The 18226-nt window shown below is 39.4% G+C and overlaps 1 protein-coding gene across 1 annotated transcript; it reads right to left on the bottom strand.

The window, feature by feature from the left end:
- Nucleotides 1-662: 662 nt before the first annotated feature.
- Nucleotides 663-18056, bottom strand: LONRF1 (LON peptidase N-terminal domain and ring finger 1). Its single transcript, XM_015624938.3, has 12 exons — nucleotides 17443-18056; nucleotides 11286-11404; nucleotides 9405-9527; nucleotides 8666-8812; nucleotides 7918-8155; nucleotides 7742-7832; nucleotides 6777-6891; nucleotides 6136-6257; nucleotides 4448-4606; nucleotides 4181-4343; nucleotides 3677-3829; nucleotides 663-2109 (listed from the first exon to the last, which is right to left on the bottom strand). Exons 1-12 carry the CDS (start codon nucleotides 18032-18034, stop codon nucleotides 1951-1953), a joined length of 2181 nt encoding a protein of 726 aa, XP_015480424.1. The 5' UTR covers nucleotides 18035-18056; the 3' UTR covers nucleotides 663-1950.
- Between the last annotated feature and the right edge of the window lie 170 nt (nucleotides 18057-18226).

The raw sequence follows: 18226 nt of genomic DNA, 5'->3' as shown, positions 1-18226 counted from the left end.
TCTTCAGTAAAGTTCTGTCTTACATAGTTTATACAGTTCCAGAAGTAAAACTCCATTATGCACAGGGCACTTCAACCAAATTGGGACTTGCATTTTTACTGTATTAACAAGTCATGGGAGCTTATAAAGACACATCTTTTAGCAGACTACGGAATACTCCATTTCAAACTCAAGCTTTTGGTAAGAAATTTAAAAAAAATTACCACTAGTTTATTTCTAGGGTATTTCAAGTCTGGCTACAGGAACTTTTCACTGCCAAGCGAAAAAAGTCCTGCCACCTGCATTCTTAAGAAGAAAGATCATGGCGATAGGAAGATTACATTTCTAAGGTTATAGCATATGGAAGTGCAAAAATAGAGGATTCCCCTTCTTCTTTTATTATGCAAATAAAGCTTCCTAAATATTCACCCAGAACTTTACTTATACCCTAAAGGGGAAATTTACTCTAGATAGAAACTGATATTGGAAGATGATCCAGCAGATTTTGGGCTGCCTGCAAAATCTCCAGCCTTCAACTCCAGAAGAGAACTAGGCCCGACTATCTGACTAGCAAGTCAGTGAAACACCTCACTGCTCTGCAAGGACAGTTTCCTACAACTTTCAAGTTTTGCAAAATGCAAACTTTGTACCTGATTTTAAAAAAAGTAGAAAGAATAGCAGGACACCAGGAAAAAAACTTGTCTGACCAGTAATCAGTCTGAGACAGGTACTACAATCAGAAACAGATTATGAACATACCAGTTACATCATGAAGTGCTCACAATCTTAACGTAGGTTAAACAGAAGCTTCTGGATTTACTTAAGATCCCAGAATGGAAGCATATGGAAAAGGAGTGATTTAAAGTTTCTGACAAAGTTAAAAATATTACAAACTTTTAGCTTTTATTGAAAATTAAATATATTAGCAAAAGCAAGATTTAAGAAATATTTTACAAATGATTTACATACAAGAAAGCCAGTATCAGACATATTCACAAATATGCAAACCTTTAATTACAAAAAGTACCTATTGGCAGCATGATGCTAACCTTGCCACTGCAGTGTGCTCTACTATTTATATGAATAAGGCATAGAACTCACATTTGCACCAACTTAAAAAGTTCAAATAAAACTTTAAGCTTTTGAATCCTGGATGCACAATCCCCGATAGACACACGCACGCACACTCTAAGATTTCTTCTTCTAAGCTCTACAAACTAAGTGTGTGCTCTGGAAGAACAGCCTGAAAAGCCCAGTAGAAATGTAGCTGGTACTAGCATTTAGATTTCAGTTTCCTCTTTAAAATGTACAGGTCTAGGTATGTAAACCATATTCACAGTTTAAGTATTTTTAGACAGAAGTACCTTTTTTTCTGCATTTGTTCCTTAAAGTTGGCTCTCAGTTCAGCATACAGTTCATGTCACCTGTTTTGTGATGCATACATTGACAAGATAACTTAAAAAAAAACCTGTGCCATATTCATGGTCAAGATAGTTAAACAAGAGTAGCAATATCCGACTGTGACATTCAATACTATATTTCAAATATTTGTGCAAACAGCAAAAAAACAGTTGTTTGAGGCAAACATTTGCAAAACCTTTATTACCTCCTCAATGTTGTAAACTTAGACTGTCAGCCTTAAGTCCTGCACTTCCACAGCTTAGAAAAGTCAATTGCTAAAAGGATCAAGTCTCAAAAAGGTTCTTTTCTACATAGTGCAAATTTTAATGTAGATAACGTGGAAAACATATCTAGCTGGGTTGACTTTGTGCAATTGTCAGTGGTCTTCTCTCATAGTTGAAGAAAGTGTGCATCCAATGAACCATGTGGTTCAGGAAGCCAGGAGGGTGGAGAGAAAAAACAGTTCCATTACACTTCTCAAACCAGTGCTAGATGTGCAAAGGCAGCAAAAATTCCAGCTGCTACTACAACCAGAACAGAGTAACTTTTCAGGAAGACCCAGGCGGTTAGTCACTTGGACTGGTCTCTAGAAAAATAGGTGAGTATATGTTGGATTTTTATCAGGCGGTCTTTTAAAGACATCATGGAGAGAACTGACAGCTGGTATCTGGGGTCTACTGGGAGAACAGCTAGAAGCCACCAACACCAAGCAGGACCATTGGGCATTGCCTAGAAATAAAACATAAGCTGGTTACCAGTAACCAATGTTGTATGGTTGACTATCAAGGAGACATCAAAAGACAAAGTCATCAATGGCCAAGACTACTTCAAAGTTTGATACTAACTATAGAATTCCAGATCTATGAGATTAGAAGAGTGCTGAAAAGATCTCTTTACCTCAACTGAGAAGTCAAAGTACACTTAAACTAAGCTTTATAAATCAATTATTTTTAAGACAACATAGGGAACTCACAGGTTCCTTGGGAAAAGATGGCTAAGTACAGGACAGCTACCCAATGACAAACCTCCCTGATAAAAATTAAATCTAATACTTGTCATGCTATTCTTAAGGCTTGAGCACTCTTGAAGCCTAAAGTTTTCATTTTAATTAACCTTTATTTGAAGGACTTCTCTGTCACCTCCCAATTCCACTTCCCTTCTCACTACATTCTAGACAGAGCAGGACTACTTAGAAAGTTTCCTCTAAGCAGTTAAAACTCTGGAACTTTTTCCTGCACTTTAATTACCAGCAGCAACCATTAGATGTCAGGCCTTGAACTAGACTTAATACTCTACAGCAGAGGTCCTACCACTGCAGAGAATACTAAGTACCTCAAATGATTTGCAAAAATGTTACCAGTAGTGGTTTACTCCAGAGTAACATTTCCTCACTTGCAGCTGTTACCACACAGCTGACACATTTGTGTCCTATTCTAAACCTCAGGTGCATACCGACAGTATTGCTACCCTGGTAATTATTCTGGTTTTGCACATATATTCCTCTTGCCTAGTATGCTGTTTTAAATCTGTTTTTATTAAATCGTTCTAAAATCACTTCTGACTTCATGCACCAGCCTCTACAGTCCCCCCCTAGGGGGGACTATGCTAATATAGTTTCATAGAAGTATGTAGCAGATGGGTGAGGGACAAGCTCCCCTAAGATCCCAATTCACGTAAAATTCTGCTTTGAAAACCAAATCTTGCATATTTTTAAATGTTTCTTTTCTACAGCCTCCACTCTTTCAGGATCTCACCTTCATTAATTGTTTATAATAACCATCAAATAGATTGCTGCAACTAGTTTCTTAAGAAACATTTGTCAAATGCTAGCAGGTGCAGCAGTTTATGACATTAGCTCAGAAAGGAGGACAGTGTTATTTGTGATTACCTCTTTCCCAAAGAACTGCCTGCATGTGGCAGATTCAGCTTCTTCACTTTCACAGGGAAAAAAGAGCTTTTTCACTTGGAATTCTAACAGCTTTACACAAACTAGCAGTTTAACTGTTACTGGAACTTAAACTGTTTTCAGTTTACTAGTTTTATTTTCACATCAGCATATCATCCATTTCCTAGAGAAACTGCTGACCATTGACAGAATTGCTTTTTGATGTTCATTGTAAGAGAAACAAGGTGCAAGCCTTATTGTCTTTGAAGATGAAGAAAAAAGTGGGAGTTTTGCTTTTAATACTTAGCAGTTGGTAATAGGGTTTTTATTTATTTACTTATTTACTTTTTTAATATTTACTTATTAGAAAAGAAATAAGTATCTAATAATGAATATTAAATGAAGTCTCACCTGTATATTTTCCTCCCTGTCAGGCATTGGTCCGAAGTGCTGAAGAATTTGAGTGCGAAATTTGTTTCTTAAGTTTTGGAACCAACTGCAGGCCTGATTGTAAACGAAATTGTGAAGCTCTCTCAATTTCTTTAGCTCTTCTGCATCAGCAACCTGTAGGAGGAAAGTTATGAAAATATGATTAGTGATAAATAAACAATTAAGGGGTTTAAGCTTAAATCAAAAAACACTCAAGCTCAACTATATTTAGATACATTTCTTGTGCTCTCCGTAACCTTGACTGGTAATGACTGAACGGTAAAGAAGTATTGTGATATTTCTAAAGTTACAGCTTCAAACTACTGCTGAAACAAAAACTATGTTTTTCTTATTTGCTTTATAATAATAAAAAAATTAAGCTAGCTTCCAGGAACCTAAAAATTTGAAAGAGAGCTTTCAAGAATAAATCAAGCAAAAGTCTTGATATATTAATACTAGTAGTTATTTAGATGGCATTCTGGATACCTTAACATCTTCCAAATATTCAATGTCTGCAGTGCAATAACCATCTTTCATTCCTCTCCGTAAAACTCTAAATCTCTTCCCACCAATGGTATCAACAACAGACCGTCCATCGGGTAGAAAATGAACGTTCCTAATTTGCAGCATGCAACCATAATCTGCAAAACTAAAAAGAAACCTTGTCAGTAATGCAATTATACACTTCTGAAAATATGCTTTTTGCAATTAAAAAATTACAAAAGAGATGGAAGAATTTAGATGTAAACTTACCCATTTTGAGAATCACTTATGCACATTCCAAACTGTTTAGTTCCAGTTTCCATACTCCTGCGAATCATGAGTCGGTATCTTGGCTCAAATACATGTAGAGGGCAAGGCACAGTAGGATATGCCATAGTGCAAATAAACATTGGAACATTCTTGGTCAAGCTTCAAGAGAACATAAAAAGAAATACATGCCTTCAAAATCTAAACATTGAGCTATGCCAAGACAATACATTTTTTCATATGTCTGCTATGTTTGAAGTCATAAAGCACTCTTTTCAAAGTCAAAATATGTTGTATAAACTTTCATGAATGATAAACCCACATACCAGTAACAGTAGCTGAATACCTATGTACTGATTTGCATACAAACTGGACAGTAAGCCTCACTGTTATCTAAGTAGTGAGTATCTAGTCCATGAATTAAGGGCTCTGTTTTGGGGATGAGGGTGTCAGCTACTTTTTCATTTTTGCTTTATTTTGAGCTATGAAACCAATTAAGCCCTCAGAGACACAGTTTTCCTGTAAGTAAAAAGATGTAGTAGTAACTACATAGGAGGTAGGTCACCACTTAGATTATTTTCAAGAAGGGACTCCAGATCATAAGATTCAACCCAGTGTATAATCTGAACCTTGCATTATATCTCAGCAGGTATAACTGAAAAGCAAAGTATTTTTTTCATCCTGTTTTATCAAGTATGTATAGCTGATAGTAGATACAATTAAATTATCATTAAAATTAGATATTTAATTTTAATGCCTTTCAGAGTATAAAATGTAATTCCACTGGATGGATTCTGTTAAATAAGCTGCATGAACTTTAGTTTTAAACAGTTTTCCAATGTTCATATCTACAATACGTAACAGTCTATGTATTTTAAGAACTCTCTGTGAGATAAAAAACAGGTTTACAAAAAATCCCAACAGTTTTTTTTGATTGCATCTATCTGTATATGATTAATGCCTATCATGAATTGCTTTGCAAGAAATTCAATTCTCTGAGACTCTGCAGTCAATTCAAGACAACTTCAATAACAGCAGCAAAGCTAAAACCAAAGCTCCCTGACAGTGCATGCAGAAAGAGGAATGGAAGGGAAACATGTTTCAAAGAACCAGGGAACAGTTGAGGTTGGATGGGACCTTAAAGATCATCTACTTCCAACTCCTCTGCTGTAGGCAGGGACACCTTCCACTAAATCAGGTTACTCAGAGCCTCATCCAACCTAGCCTGACCAACCCAGTGACCTTCTATGATGGAGTGACAAGGGAAGGGCTACAGATAGCATTTCATCTGTATTTTTCTGTGAACTGTTCCCCTCTGTGTTCTCTCCAAACTGGAGAGAGATGGGTTTGATGGGTGGGCTGTTAGATGGATAATTAAGGGTTGGATGGTTGCACCCAGAGGGGGTAGAGGTCAATGGCTCAGAGTCCCAGGGACCAACAGTGTCCCTTATGGGTCCGTATTGGGACCAGCACTGTTCAATGTCTTCATCAGTGACAGACAACAGACAACCCCAAGCTGAGTGGTGTGGTTGACACAGCTGAAGAATGGGATGATATCCAGAGGGACCTGGACAAGCTTTATACTCCTTCTTGCACCCATAATATACCATGATTAATGACTATAAAAATAATACTTTTCTAAAAAGGATTTCCACGCTAATTTCTCAATTTTTTCACAACAGGAAGCTTACTTGGAGTGTTCTGCAGTTTCTTCAGCATGAATTCTTTTTCTCTCAAATAATTCATCAGACAAATATTTCATTATTAATTCCTCCAGCAGTTCTGTGATACTATATTTTCTACTTGCAAGGTACTGTGAAGAATTACAAAAATATTATTTTCATGTATCTTAACAAAAGGCTTGAGAAAATGCATCTTTTTTATAAAAATACAATCTATGAAATGCGACAGAACTCATGAAAACTTATAGCTCTTTAGTTTTTGTTTCATTAATTAAAACCTAATGATACTCTAATATTTGATAATTTGATTCTCTGTGTAAGTTCTTAGTGTCTGACAATTTAAATGTCTAACTCAGTTTGTATTTCTATGCTTACCAGAGACAGAACTGATTTCCCAGGACATAACAACAAGTGTATAGAAATCACAGAGAGGTCTAACTGAATAGTAACCGAAGTCTACAAATACGCAGGATTGAATTACACCACTGAAGTAAACAGTCACAGAACCATAAAACCTGGAAGACCCTGAGACCCTCTTCCCTTCTAGCAGTAATCCATAGCCCAAGCAAATCCAAATTGTTGGGTTCAAGTGAAACAGCCTTTAAAATTATACAGTATTTGTATTTGTGAGCTTTACTGAGAAACAATACCTCTTTCAAGCTCTCCTTACAGAGTGGACACTGTGGAGCATGATCTAAACACCGTTCCAAGCAACCTTTGCAAAAAGTATGTCCACAAGGGGTTGTTACTGGCTCAAAGAATAGCCTGAAACAAAATTATTATAAGTTAGATGTCATGGCCAGTGTGTGTTTTTCTAAGAATGTCAGTGACTAATCTCTTGAATTTTTAAGACTAGTTAGACTACAACAAAGTAAAGAAATAATTAGTCCCAAGTCTCCTTAGTCTACTTTCTCCTCTATATTGCAGTTTGTTCATTTACTGCAACACTCACTGTTTTGTTTTCTGATGAAGCTGAACACATTCTAAAACTCTAAGTAATTAAACATTTACCCTAATACACAAAGATTTTGGTCTCCCCACATAGAGATTCAGAATACACAAAATTAGGTGATTCTTTGAGAAACTGTTTTAACAACAGTATTACTAATTATTAGTTATTGAATTATTAACATAACTATGAATAGTTTAGCATACACCATACATTTTATGGTGTTTCATCTGAAAATCAGGATTATTCAGTAAGTTTTCAAATACAACATCAGCTACATTTAAGTAGACTAATATTCTGAAGCATCTGTGTCTCCCAGACAAATACAAGGTTCACAGGCTATGCTTCTAAGCATTAACCTTCCCAAAGTATTTATTGACTGAAGAACCCCTAACATTTAATCAGAAAAGATCCTGTCCTTTGACAGTTATCAGTTAGCACTGCCAAGTTTAACTGAAAAGGCAACTTGATTAAAATAGTCCTGCAGTATATAGCACTGTAGCAAGTGACATTTAAATACACATTTAAGTGCAGGGATAGCAAAAAGCTGCAAATTATTGCCTGATATCAGAATTCTTAACAACTTACAAGTACCTCAGTTTATACATGCAACAGATACACAGCCAAGCATGTGTAACAAACAGTGAATCAAGGACAAAATCTTACCTCATACACAGGGAGCACTCAAAATCTGATACATCAATCAAATCCCCTGGGATTGTTCCAAAAGCCAGTGTCATGTCCCTTTTTGTACTTTCTAAGGAAAAGCAGGACAAGGTACTTCTTCAAACAAAGTCACAAGGCAGTAAATACTCTAAATTTCACAATAAGTGACTGTTTACCTCCTTGCTTTTTGTGTTTGTTTCTTCCATCTTCACATACAACTGTATCCTGTTCTGAAAAGGAAAGCTTTCTTTTTAACAAAGCACCTTTTCCTTGGCCAGAGAGAAGGGGTTCAGAAGACACTCTCTTTAAGCCATCTTCCTTGGTAAGGTCTTTTGTTGAGTTAAGAGCATGGGCAGACTGTGCACGATTTAAGCTTCCACTCACAGGCTCCAGTACATCCGATCCTCCTAAACTCTGTAACAATAAAATGAACCAAACTGTATTCTAAAAGTAACACAGATCTAGCTATGTGAGATGTGACTGTGCAAAGATGTACAAGCCAAACTGATACCCACAGTTAGTGGCTACCCATTAGCTAACCAGAAAAATTCCTAAGTCAAGACAGTACTCAAATTTGCTTGCAATTAACAATTCAAAAATCTTCACCTGCTTCAAATGAAAGAAAAATTATATTTCATCTGCTTCAAAAAAAACCAACTGTATTTTTCTTTATTTTGAAGTCCCTAATATGAAACTTTAGTACCTTCTAATAATGAATTTATTACTCATTCTAGTGAACTAGAATGAGGAGTTTTAACACAACAAATGAAAATAAATTACTCCCAGACCAGGCTTCTTTTCCTCCAATTTAGCCAATTACATAAAATTAGTATTTACACTGGAAAGTGTGACAAATCAGGGTATCAGTACATCTGATGTATACACATCAGTCAGAGACAGAAGTTACTGTAGAGTTTTTATTACCTGCAGAGGACAAAGCTGTAAATTGCAGTAAGATGCAGTCACTTCAGATCCAAGTATAAAGGGTTTATTTCTAATATGGGGAGAATTCCAAGCTGATTCCTTCAGACTCTCACCTAGCTTCTCTGGTGACAAAACATCACACAATATCTAGAAAATACAGCTCAATGTCAATAACAATGAAAAAGAATCCAGACATACCTTCATTATAAATTTACAGATCAAAAACTAAGACAGTAATCTACATGAAGTTATTGTCATGAACAGATCTTTATTCAAGCAGTGACTGTGAAGGCAGAGTTGAGAACAAGCAGAAACCTACATTGCTAAAAAAGAAATTGATCTAGAGATCTTTTCTTCTACAAGTCAAAGAGTGTTAAACATTATCAATTCAGTATTATGCAGCTTTTCAATGTGGATTTTTATTATCACAGAAAAAACTTGTGCTCTGGGCACCGAGAATTTCAGCTTGGAAAATTTCACTTGTTGCCTGCTTTCCAGTTTTCTACGTATTAATTCAGTAACTTCAAATGCACATGTACTTTTCAACATGTATGTAAAATGTGTACATTGGGACTAACTCTTCAATGTAGTATGATTTAAGAAGTATCTTAAAAGGAATCTGCCACCTGAACGTTCTCTGTATGTAATGAAGATTTTAGATGCTCAAAGTCTATCATAATGGGAGTTTCATAAAAAAATCAAGTCAGAGATGGGAATCCAGTATCATAAATAAAATTACCTTTTCTACTTCTAGCTTGGCTGGAAGAAAGTCCTCATCAAGGGCTAAGCACTGTAGAAACAGTTGTAAGGCATCACCTACAAAGCCAGAGTCTTGCAGCACTTTTCCTTTCTGAAAGTAGACCTGAGAAACAGACACCACAAAGACATTTGTAGAGAATAGGAAGAACTGCAGAACTGATCTTACAGGCATTGCAACAATGCTAGAATTAGAACCTGCCATGACAGAAAGAATGTAGCTTTAACAAATTTGTACTGTGCACAGTGTGCCTGATCGATATCCCTGGTCTAACACACATCCACTACAGTGTTTGAAAATAGTCATGGCATAGGCTGGTGTCAGTCTTCTTCCAGTTAACTTGTTCTGTCTAATATAAAGGGTTGAAAACCTCACTAGAGCTGAATTCACAACCCTTAATTTCCCTCTTCTGTAAGCCTTTGGAGAGGAAGAAGAGGAACAGGAAATACAAATTATTACATAACCTCACACAACAGCTTACAGGATACTTTTTTTGCTCTCCCCTTCATTAAAAGCTTTATGGTTCCAGCCTTCAGAAGACTGAATACAAAAAAAACAATTCACACAACTGTTCATCCCTTACATATATCTCAACCTATATTCTTAAAACAAAACAATGCACTCTCAGAATTAACGGCTTCTTCCAACTATATTTTTTGCTTGAACACTGGACACCAGCTGGGGAAAAAAGAAAAGAAAAGTCTGTGTATTGTTTCCCTTGAAAGAAAAAAAAAGAGGGAGGAAAGACTACTGGATTTTGATGAACTTACTCAAAAGTAGATAACATTAAAACTAAGAACGTGCCTCAACTTAAAAAAGTTGCAATGACAGTAACTGAAATACTTAAAGTTAGATAAAACCAACAGTTATGAAAAAAAAAAAAAGTTAAAACAACAATATCTAATTGTATATAGGAATTTGGATAATGGGCCAGAAGCTAAACTTAAAAAAAAATCCAAACAAAACAAACAACAAATAAACAAAAACCAAAACAAAACCAAAAAAGACTCTACCAAACCCCAGAATGCAGTTTCTACAGAATGACTGACAGTATGAAGAGTAACATCTGTTCAACAAGACTGTCAGATGAGGACACACATCCTCTTTGATGGATTTGGCCAGTTTCCTTTAAGATGAACTCTGAAGAAGGGAAGTTTGCTAGTCGTCCTCTTACAGACAATTTATTTTCCTGCAGAGGTAAGGACTGTTACAGGAGTCCATCCATCAACCCAAGCTCAGTTAAGTGAAGTGATGCTTCTTTCCAAACATACAGAAAGAAGTAGACAGTACTACAAACACTGAGAGGTGAAAAGCAGGAGGCTTTATGAATTTGCAGTAGCCACGGAATCGCTGAACACAGGAGAAACCAAGACAACTGCAGGTATCTCCCCTTGTGTGGAATGATCTTGCTGCTCCTGCTGTGTTCAGTTTAGACAGTGCAACATGTGCTCTGAAGACCACAGACGCCCCGGCCACCTGTACTATTTACAAAGCTCTGTTCCCACTGAGTTTATTTGGGCTTTTTGAAGACAATCTTTCCAAGCTAAAACAGCAAAGTGTCCCTCTGTTAACAAAAATTAACACCTAAACAAAACAAGCCTCAAACTCCAGCTGTTACAGGTTATATCACCATGAGCTATTCCAACTCAGTGTCTTTGTCACCCAGCCCTAACCTGCCATACTCATGAGAAGCCTGTCTCATATGAATCAACTATTTTAAAGATGACTTTTAGCATCTTGCATGTCTTAAGACACAACATTTAAAGTAGCTGGCTTAGGCTTTCAAATTGATGCATGTATAATTTGGAATTTATTAATTTTACAAACACAATATTGAAAAATGATGAGTTTATACCAACTTACCTCTGGCCAATTTGGCATTTTAGAAATAACAAAATTTAGATCTTCTATGGCTGTTTTATATTCTTGGAGGCCAACATATGACTCAGCTCTGTAAATTCTTAGCATCAAGTCACTGGAATCTGCAGACAGAAATTAGGTAAAATCTTTTAAAAATCAAAATCTTGTCATTTTTAATAAATTTGCTTTCATAGCGATATGTCATAATTACAATTTTTCCTAAAATACTTTAATATTAGTGGAGTACCTTCTCCCTCACTCCCTAGTGTTTGGATAACAAAAGTGGCAGTAATTCCAGGTTCATGTCTTGTAAGCTAAGGAACAAATTTTAGATCTTAGTGTATCTTACAGCAACAAGAAAATTTATTTTCAAATATTGAACAGAGAGGCTCACAAAGCACTGCTACATACTGCTGGGACAACAAAAATTGAGGACTAAGTAAATTTTATCTTTACGGTATATCAAATCAAAACCACAGAAACCTGGGAATTCACCACACTTGTATTAAAAGTCTTAAGTATTACAAAGTTTGCTTTCAAACACACGAGTTTTTCTGCAGACTGCAATTTGTTTTTAGTGCCTGACCCCTTCTGACTATGGCTGGACGTTCCAGTTTCACAGTGGCATCTGTCTGGGAGGCACCAGAACCAGGCTTTATCACTGTGTGATAAAAACTGATAGCCATTTCCAGAAAGCCTTTAGCACCAGCTAGCAGCCCTGCTGTAAGGAGTTGTTGTAGTGGAACTTCTAGAGTGGGGAAAAAAGCAAAATGTGTTCAGTAAGGACAAGCTCCCATGTCCAACATATATATAGCATTTTGTGCTTTCAGTACAGCAGCCTCTAAATGGGAAGGATATCCGTCTCCTTGCCACTAAAACTACAGTTTTGTAACACAACTAACTGCACTTGCTGCTTGGAAATAATGCCAGAACACTGTTTTGATATTGTTTTTAAAAATAGACCTGGTTTTCACCTAATCACATAAACTAGTCAAAGGTTGGTCAACTGTAAACAAAACTAAAATCAAATGGTTCTTTGTTTCAAAAAAGGCTTTATTGGAGGCTTTAATTTCAATTTCGTTTTCTTAGTTTATTCTAAATGTCTAGTATAAATTCTCATAAATTTCCAACATAAGCCTTTTCTACAGTTAGAAGGCATCCTGGTCAATGTTCCTATAGATTGCAACACACTGCATTGCACTTAAGAGTCACAATACTACATGTAAAAAGATCTTAATGGAAAAGAAAGGGTTAAGAAAATCAGAGAAGAATTAATTTAGCTGAAATTGGTGTCTTCCTGATTTGCCTTTGAGTTGACAGTTTCCCCTCAAACATAAATATTGCCAAAGCTGGTTTGTTTAAATTTCACATTTGACATAATAAAATGTTTGTTTTAATCAAACTCTGGGAAACTCTCTTTGAGTAAAACGCTAATTCTGCAAGCAGAACAACTCTGAAGCCTGATTTCCTGTGGCTGTGTTTTGTGACTGCTATAGCCTAGCAAGGTGAGAGCTCAGATTAAACTCTTCAGACAGCTTTTCATGTTGTATTTGACTCTTTGGTGTCCAACAGAGTTAGCAGCAAACCAAACTCCTTTGTTCAGAGGCAGCAGTAAGTGCAGGTCTTTGTTCTCTGATAAGCTGCCTATTTGTACAGAATCAGAGGAAGCTCATCTGTTTCAGACTTCAAGTGCAGAACATGACCTGAGGAACTCCCAGCCTTTTTTCCTAGGGGGAAAATGAGGGGTAGTTTGAAGATAAAAATGTGAGTTCAAATCTACAGCGGGTGGGCATTTTATCCACTTATTTTTTTTTTTCCCCATGAAAAATGCATGATGCTAACTGAACTAGTACAAAACAGAGCTTAGCTGAGATCCCAACCCTGCTGCTGAACACTGCTATTGAATGAACAATAGATATGACACACTGGGTCTGAATATTCAGAAGACTGAGGGTAGACGATTACTAGTAGTGTTCCTCAAGGCTTAGTATTGAGGCCAGTCCTTTTAATATCTTCATCCACGATCTGGACAAGTGCACCAAAAGTTCACAAATTACTCAGGTTGGGTGGGAGTGTTGATCTGCTGGAGGGTAGGATGCTTCTGCAGGGGGATCTGGACAGGCTTGATCAATGGGCCAAGGCTATTGGTACAAGGTTCAGCAAAGCCAAGCGTCGGGTCCTGCGCTGTAGTCACAACAACCCCCTGCAGTGCTACAGGCCGGGGTAAAAGTGGCTGGAAAGCTGCTGCAGCTGGTTGACAGCAGCTGAACATGAGCCAGCAGTGGCCAGGTGGCCAAGAAGGCCAATGGCATCCTGGCCTGTGTCAGCAATAGTGTGGCCAGCAGGAGCAGGGCAGGGATTGTCCTCCTGTACTCAGCACTGGGGAGGCTGCACATTGAATCCCGTGTCCAGTTCTGGGCTCCTCACAAGAAGAAGGACATTGAGGGGCTGGAGCAAGTCCAGAGAAGGGCAACAGAGCTGGGGAAGGGTCTGGAGCACAAGTCTGATGAAGAAAGGTTGAGTTTAGCCTGGAGAAAAGAGGTCTCAGGTGGGACCTTCTCACTCTTTACAACTACCTGAAAGGAGGTTGTAGACAGGTGGGGGTTGGCTGTCCCTTCTCCCAGGCAACATAATGAGAGGAAATGGTGCCACCAGATGTTTAGTACAAGTGGGAACAGACTGCCCACAGCAGCAGTGGAGACACCATTCCTGGAGGGATTTAAAAGATATGTAGATATGGCATTTAGGGATATGGTCTAGTGATCGACTTAGCAGTGTGAGACTAAAGGTTGGACTTAATGATCTGAGAGGTCTTTTCCAACCTAAAGAATTCTTTGTTTCTATCTAAATTTATATATCTAATTTTTAAAATGGCAATTTAATTTCTTGGCTTTGTTACAATGATAAAACAATTTTGCAATGTGTCAGCATATAGTAATGTTTTTCAGCTAAAGAAAGCATGCAAGCTAATTTTGAATCTTTGGATTAAAGAGCACAGAAACATAATTAGCTCTTGAACTTTCAATTTCAGTGATCAAATATATTGTAAATACAGAAATCGTTCACTTCTAGCATCTCAAAGACAAATGACTAACTAAAAACACACCAAGTATTTGCAGCATAGAACTGTATGCATCAGTTTTTATTATTACATTAATAGGAAAGTATACAAATGTGTACACACAAAAGCACATTCAATATGCATTCCTGAGTTTTATATTACTTCCAAAGCATCTACTCTCACTGTAAGTATAAACATACCAATAAATGAACCACCTCTGATCTGATTCTGCATGCTTTTTATATGGTTCTTAATATAGTAAATTCTTCAAAATAAAAGACATGCACATCAAAAACACTCTGTAGAAATACTTTAAGACACAGTATTTATTAACAAGTAGTACAGGGCCACCCTAATAATCAGAGTTGGAACACACAACCCTTAAGAAAGAGCCAAAAGAACTGGGCTTGTTTAGCAGAAAAAAATTCCTGAATGCATTGGAGAACACAACAGAATCCAAAAATGGGTTACCTGGAAGACTCTACTGAGGTATGCAGTGAAAAAACAAAAGGGACAATGGTTATAAACCAAAACAGTGGCAGTTAAGACTTGAAATAAGGGAAAAAAATTTTCACTAGGGGGCTAATTAACCTTTGAGCAGGTTGCCCAGAAAGGCTGTGTAATTGTCAGCTTGTAGGTTTTCATGATCCAGCTGTACAAAACCTTAAGCAAACTGCTCTGATCACTGTATTTGTTCTACTTACACAGGAGACTGATTGCTCAACAGATCTCCTGAGGTCCACTCCGGCAGGAATGAGTGATATTCACACCAAATTCAACACATCAGTGGTGTGTTTCAGGACACTTGATTAAAGGCAAGCTGCACTTGCATTTTAATTCAAGAGACCTCCTTTAACTAAGCTATTTCATTTCAACTCCTGCAAGGCATATACTAACTATATGAATGTTCAACAGAATGCCTAGGTTGGAAGACACCTCCAAGATCATCAAGTCCAACCCAAATCCTTACTGTTTTTTAAAGTCACTTTTGCACAATGGCAAATATAACTCTTTCAAATGCTTCAGAAATGGAATAAAGTTATGAAAATATGCCATTTGAATAGAGGTTTAGCATCAATGCCTTATTTAGGACATCAGACTAATATTTATCACAACTTTTTAACTATGTGCATTAAAAAGAAACAAATGAAGTGGCAGTAAAGAAACGCTGAAATGGAACATGAACGATTTTAAACATTAATACATTTCTTATGCTACATCTTTTCCATCTCTAAGTGTCTTCAAAATTATTGGTCTGAAGGAAGATGGAAAGTATACCAGCAGTTATTAATTTATCTATTGGCCTGGAATCACATTCAATTTGTAGCTTTGAATCCACAGCTCTAAATTCACATTTAAGGTATGTCTGCACTCTGAACTTTTTCAGTATCTTTTCCAGAATATGAGGAATGTTAATAATTCTCAGGATTGGAGACACAGGAAATTATTGTAAAACTGACCTTAAACTGAGCTTCTAGCATATAATTCTCGCACATGTACTAAATCTGAATAATAAAATTTTGAATACACATCACAACTGGTAAGTATACTCAAATTGTAAACCCATTTTGAAGCCAAAATGGAAGATGTAAATTCACATAAAAAAGAATCAAAGAATCAAATTCTTTCCCTATAAATATCTAAATAATATTCCTAAATCCATAAAAGAAATAGTAACAAAAAACATGCAATTAATTTACTATTTTATTCTTTCAAAGCAGTCTTGAAGCATGAAACAGGAGCCCAGTAAACATATGTGATCAGTACCGGATTCATCAGTTTTACTCTGAAAACTACTGATATGTCTTTGTGACCTGTATGAGTCAATACTTTCTGTACTTCAGGAAGAAGTCTGCATCTTATAGTTTCAAGATTTAAAATCCGTCCCGTATCCTACACTTTGAAAACACCCTGGCAAATAAAATAGAATTGATAGCCAAAACTAAACCCCTTAAAATTAGGTTGCCAAAAAGCATATAAAATAGATCTTCGACTTAATCCCACCTACATTGAGACCAGTTTATTCTGGAACTAGACCTAATGTATCTCTTCAGAACAGATTGGAAGGATTAGACTTATGCAACCTTTTGGGTTTTTTCCTCCACTGCAGACAACTGTATAAACGTAACACACTTCATCAGTAAAAATATTAATTTCTAAATTACTGAACAGAAAAAAAATATCCTGGTGTAAATCATAACAGAGTCTCCCATGCCACCAGGTGTTAAAATTCAGTCAAATTAAAACAACAAAGGAATCTCTCGCTGGGTCCATCTCTCTTTGGGTCACACAAATTTGACTCTCTATACGAAGAGTAAACTTTGAAAAAATTAGTGTATCTTAAGAGTCCATAGTACCAGTCAGACACATATATTGTATCGGATAGAGGACAGCCTAAAAGCATGCCTCTACCTCCCCTCTTTGCACCCTCTTCAACACTATATAAAACTCCAACCACACCCACCTATGATGTCACTGCCATTACACAACCTGTCCCCCTCCGTGCCTGTCTGCTTATGCAACTGGGCCCGGCCTGCTGGGAATTGTCTTGGTGACACTTAGGACTGAAAATAGGTCTCTCTCTCAGGAAACAAGGTTAAATACACCAACGGAATTTCTCTTTGCCCGCGCACGGCGATTACCAAACACATAACGAAGGAGAGCCCGCGGACTCCTCTGTAAACAAGTCCCACAGAAGCGTGCGGGAGGAGACACGACGGAGCCCATGTGGGACGCTCCCGCACACCTCTGGAGTAAGCACAAGCAGGTGTACCCCACTACCAGGCTGGGCGCTCAACCAAGGGCCGAGCAGCTGCACGTCCCCTGCACTCCGCTCTCCCAATGGAGAGGTTCCTCGAATCCCTTCCAACTCGAGAAAACTTCGGACGCTCTTCACCGGACCGTGTCGATCGCTGACGGTCCCGCACTAGGGGATAAGGGCGCATCCACCTACTCCACCATACCCCCAGTCCCCCGAGCCTGCCTCCCCGGGCTACTAGCCCGTCCCGGTCCCGCCGGGACACGGGCGGCAGCGGCGGGGACGGCGCGGCTCCGGCGGGCGGCACGGGCAGAGGAAGGGAGCTCTCCCCCCAGCCTTACCTGCTCGCAGAGCCTGGTTGACGGCGTCCAGCGCCTCTCGGAAGCGGCCCTGGGCCAGCAGCTCCTCCAGCCGGGTCCCAGCCCTCGCTCTCTCGCACTCGCCCGGGAACCACTTCTCCGCCAGCCGGTTGAGGACGACGCTGGTGCGCAGCGGGGCCGCGGCCGTGCTGGTGCCCCCCGCCGGCAGCAGCCAGTCCCGGCAGCGGCGGCAGCGGGCCCGCAGCTCCCTGCGGAGGCAGCGGCGGCAGTAGGTGTGCCCGCACGGGACGGTCACCGGCTCGCCCAGGAACCTCCCGCAGCCGCAGCAGCGCAGCGGCCCCTCGGCCCCGCGCTCCCGGCCCGGCCCCTGCCGCAGGCGGTAGTTCAGCACCAGGCAGTCCACGAGGGTCCCGAGGCGCTGGGCTCCGCCGAGGGGGCCGAGGCACAGCGACGCCAGGGACGCGCCCACCGCTTCCTTCAGGCGGCTCGCGGGCACCAGCCGCGCCAGCAGCAGCTCCCGCTCTTCGTCCGCCCCCTCGCCGGGGCCCCCGCTGCCGCCCGGCTCCGGCGGCAGCTCCGAGCCCACGGTGGCGGCGGGAGAGGACGCTGCCATCGGCTGCGCGGCTGCGGCGGAGGGGGTGTGGCGCTCCCGCTCCGGACGCCGGGATGGGCTCCGGGCTCGGCGCGGGCGGGGGGCGGGAGGAGGCGGGGGGAGGTTACAAAACACCGCTCCACGCGCGCGCCGCCAACGGCGCGGGGTCACGTGGGGGGGACGGGGCGGGCCCGTCCGGGAACGCCCGGCCAC

The sequence above is a fragment of the Parus major genome, chromosome 4, assembly GCF_001522545.3.
Source record: "Parus major isolate Abel chromosome 4, Parus_major1.1, whole genome shotgun sequence".
NCBI lineage: Eukaryota > Metazoa > Chordata > Aves > Passeriformes > Paridae > Parus > Parus major.
The sequence above is the reverse complement of the archived record's forward strand: the minus strand, read 5'-3'. Positions and strand labels throughout refer to the sequence as shown.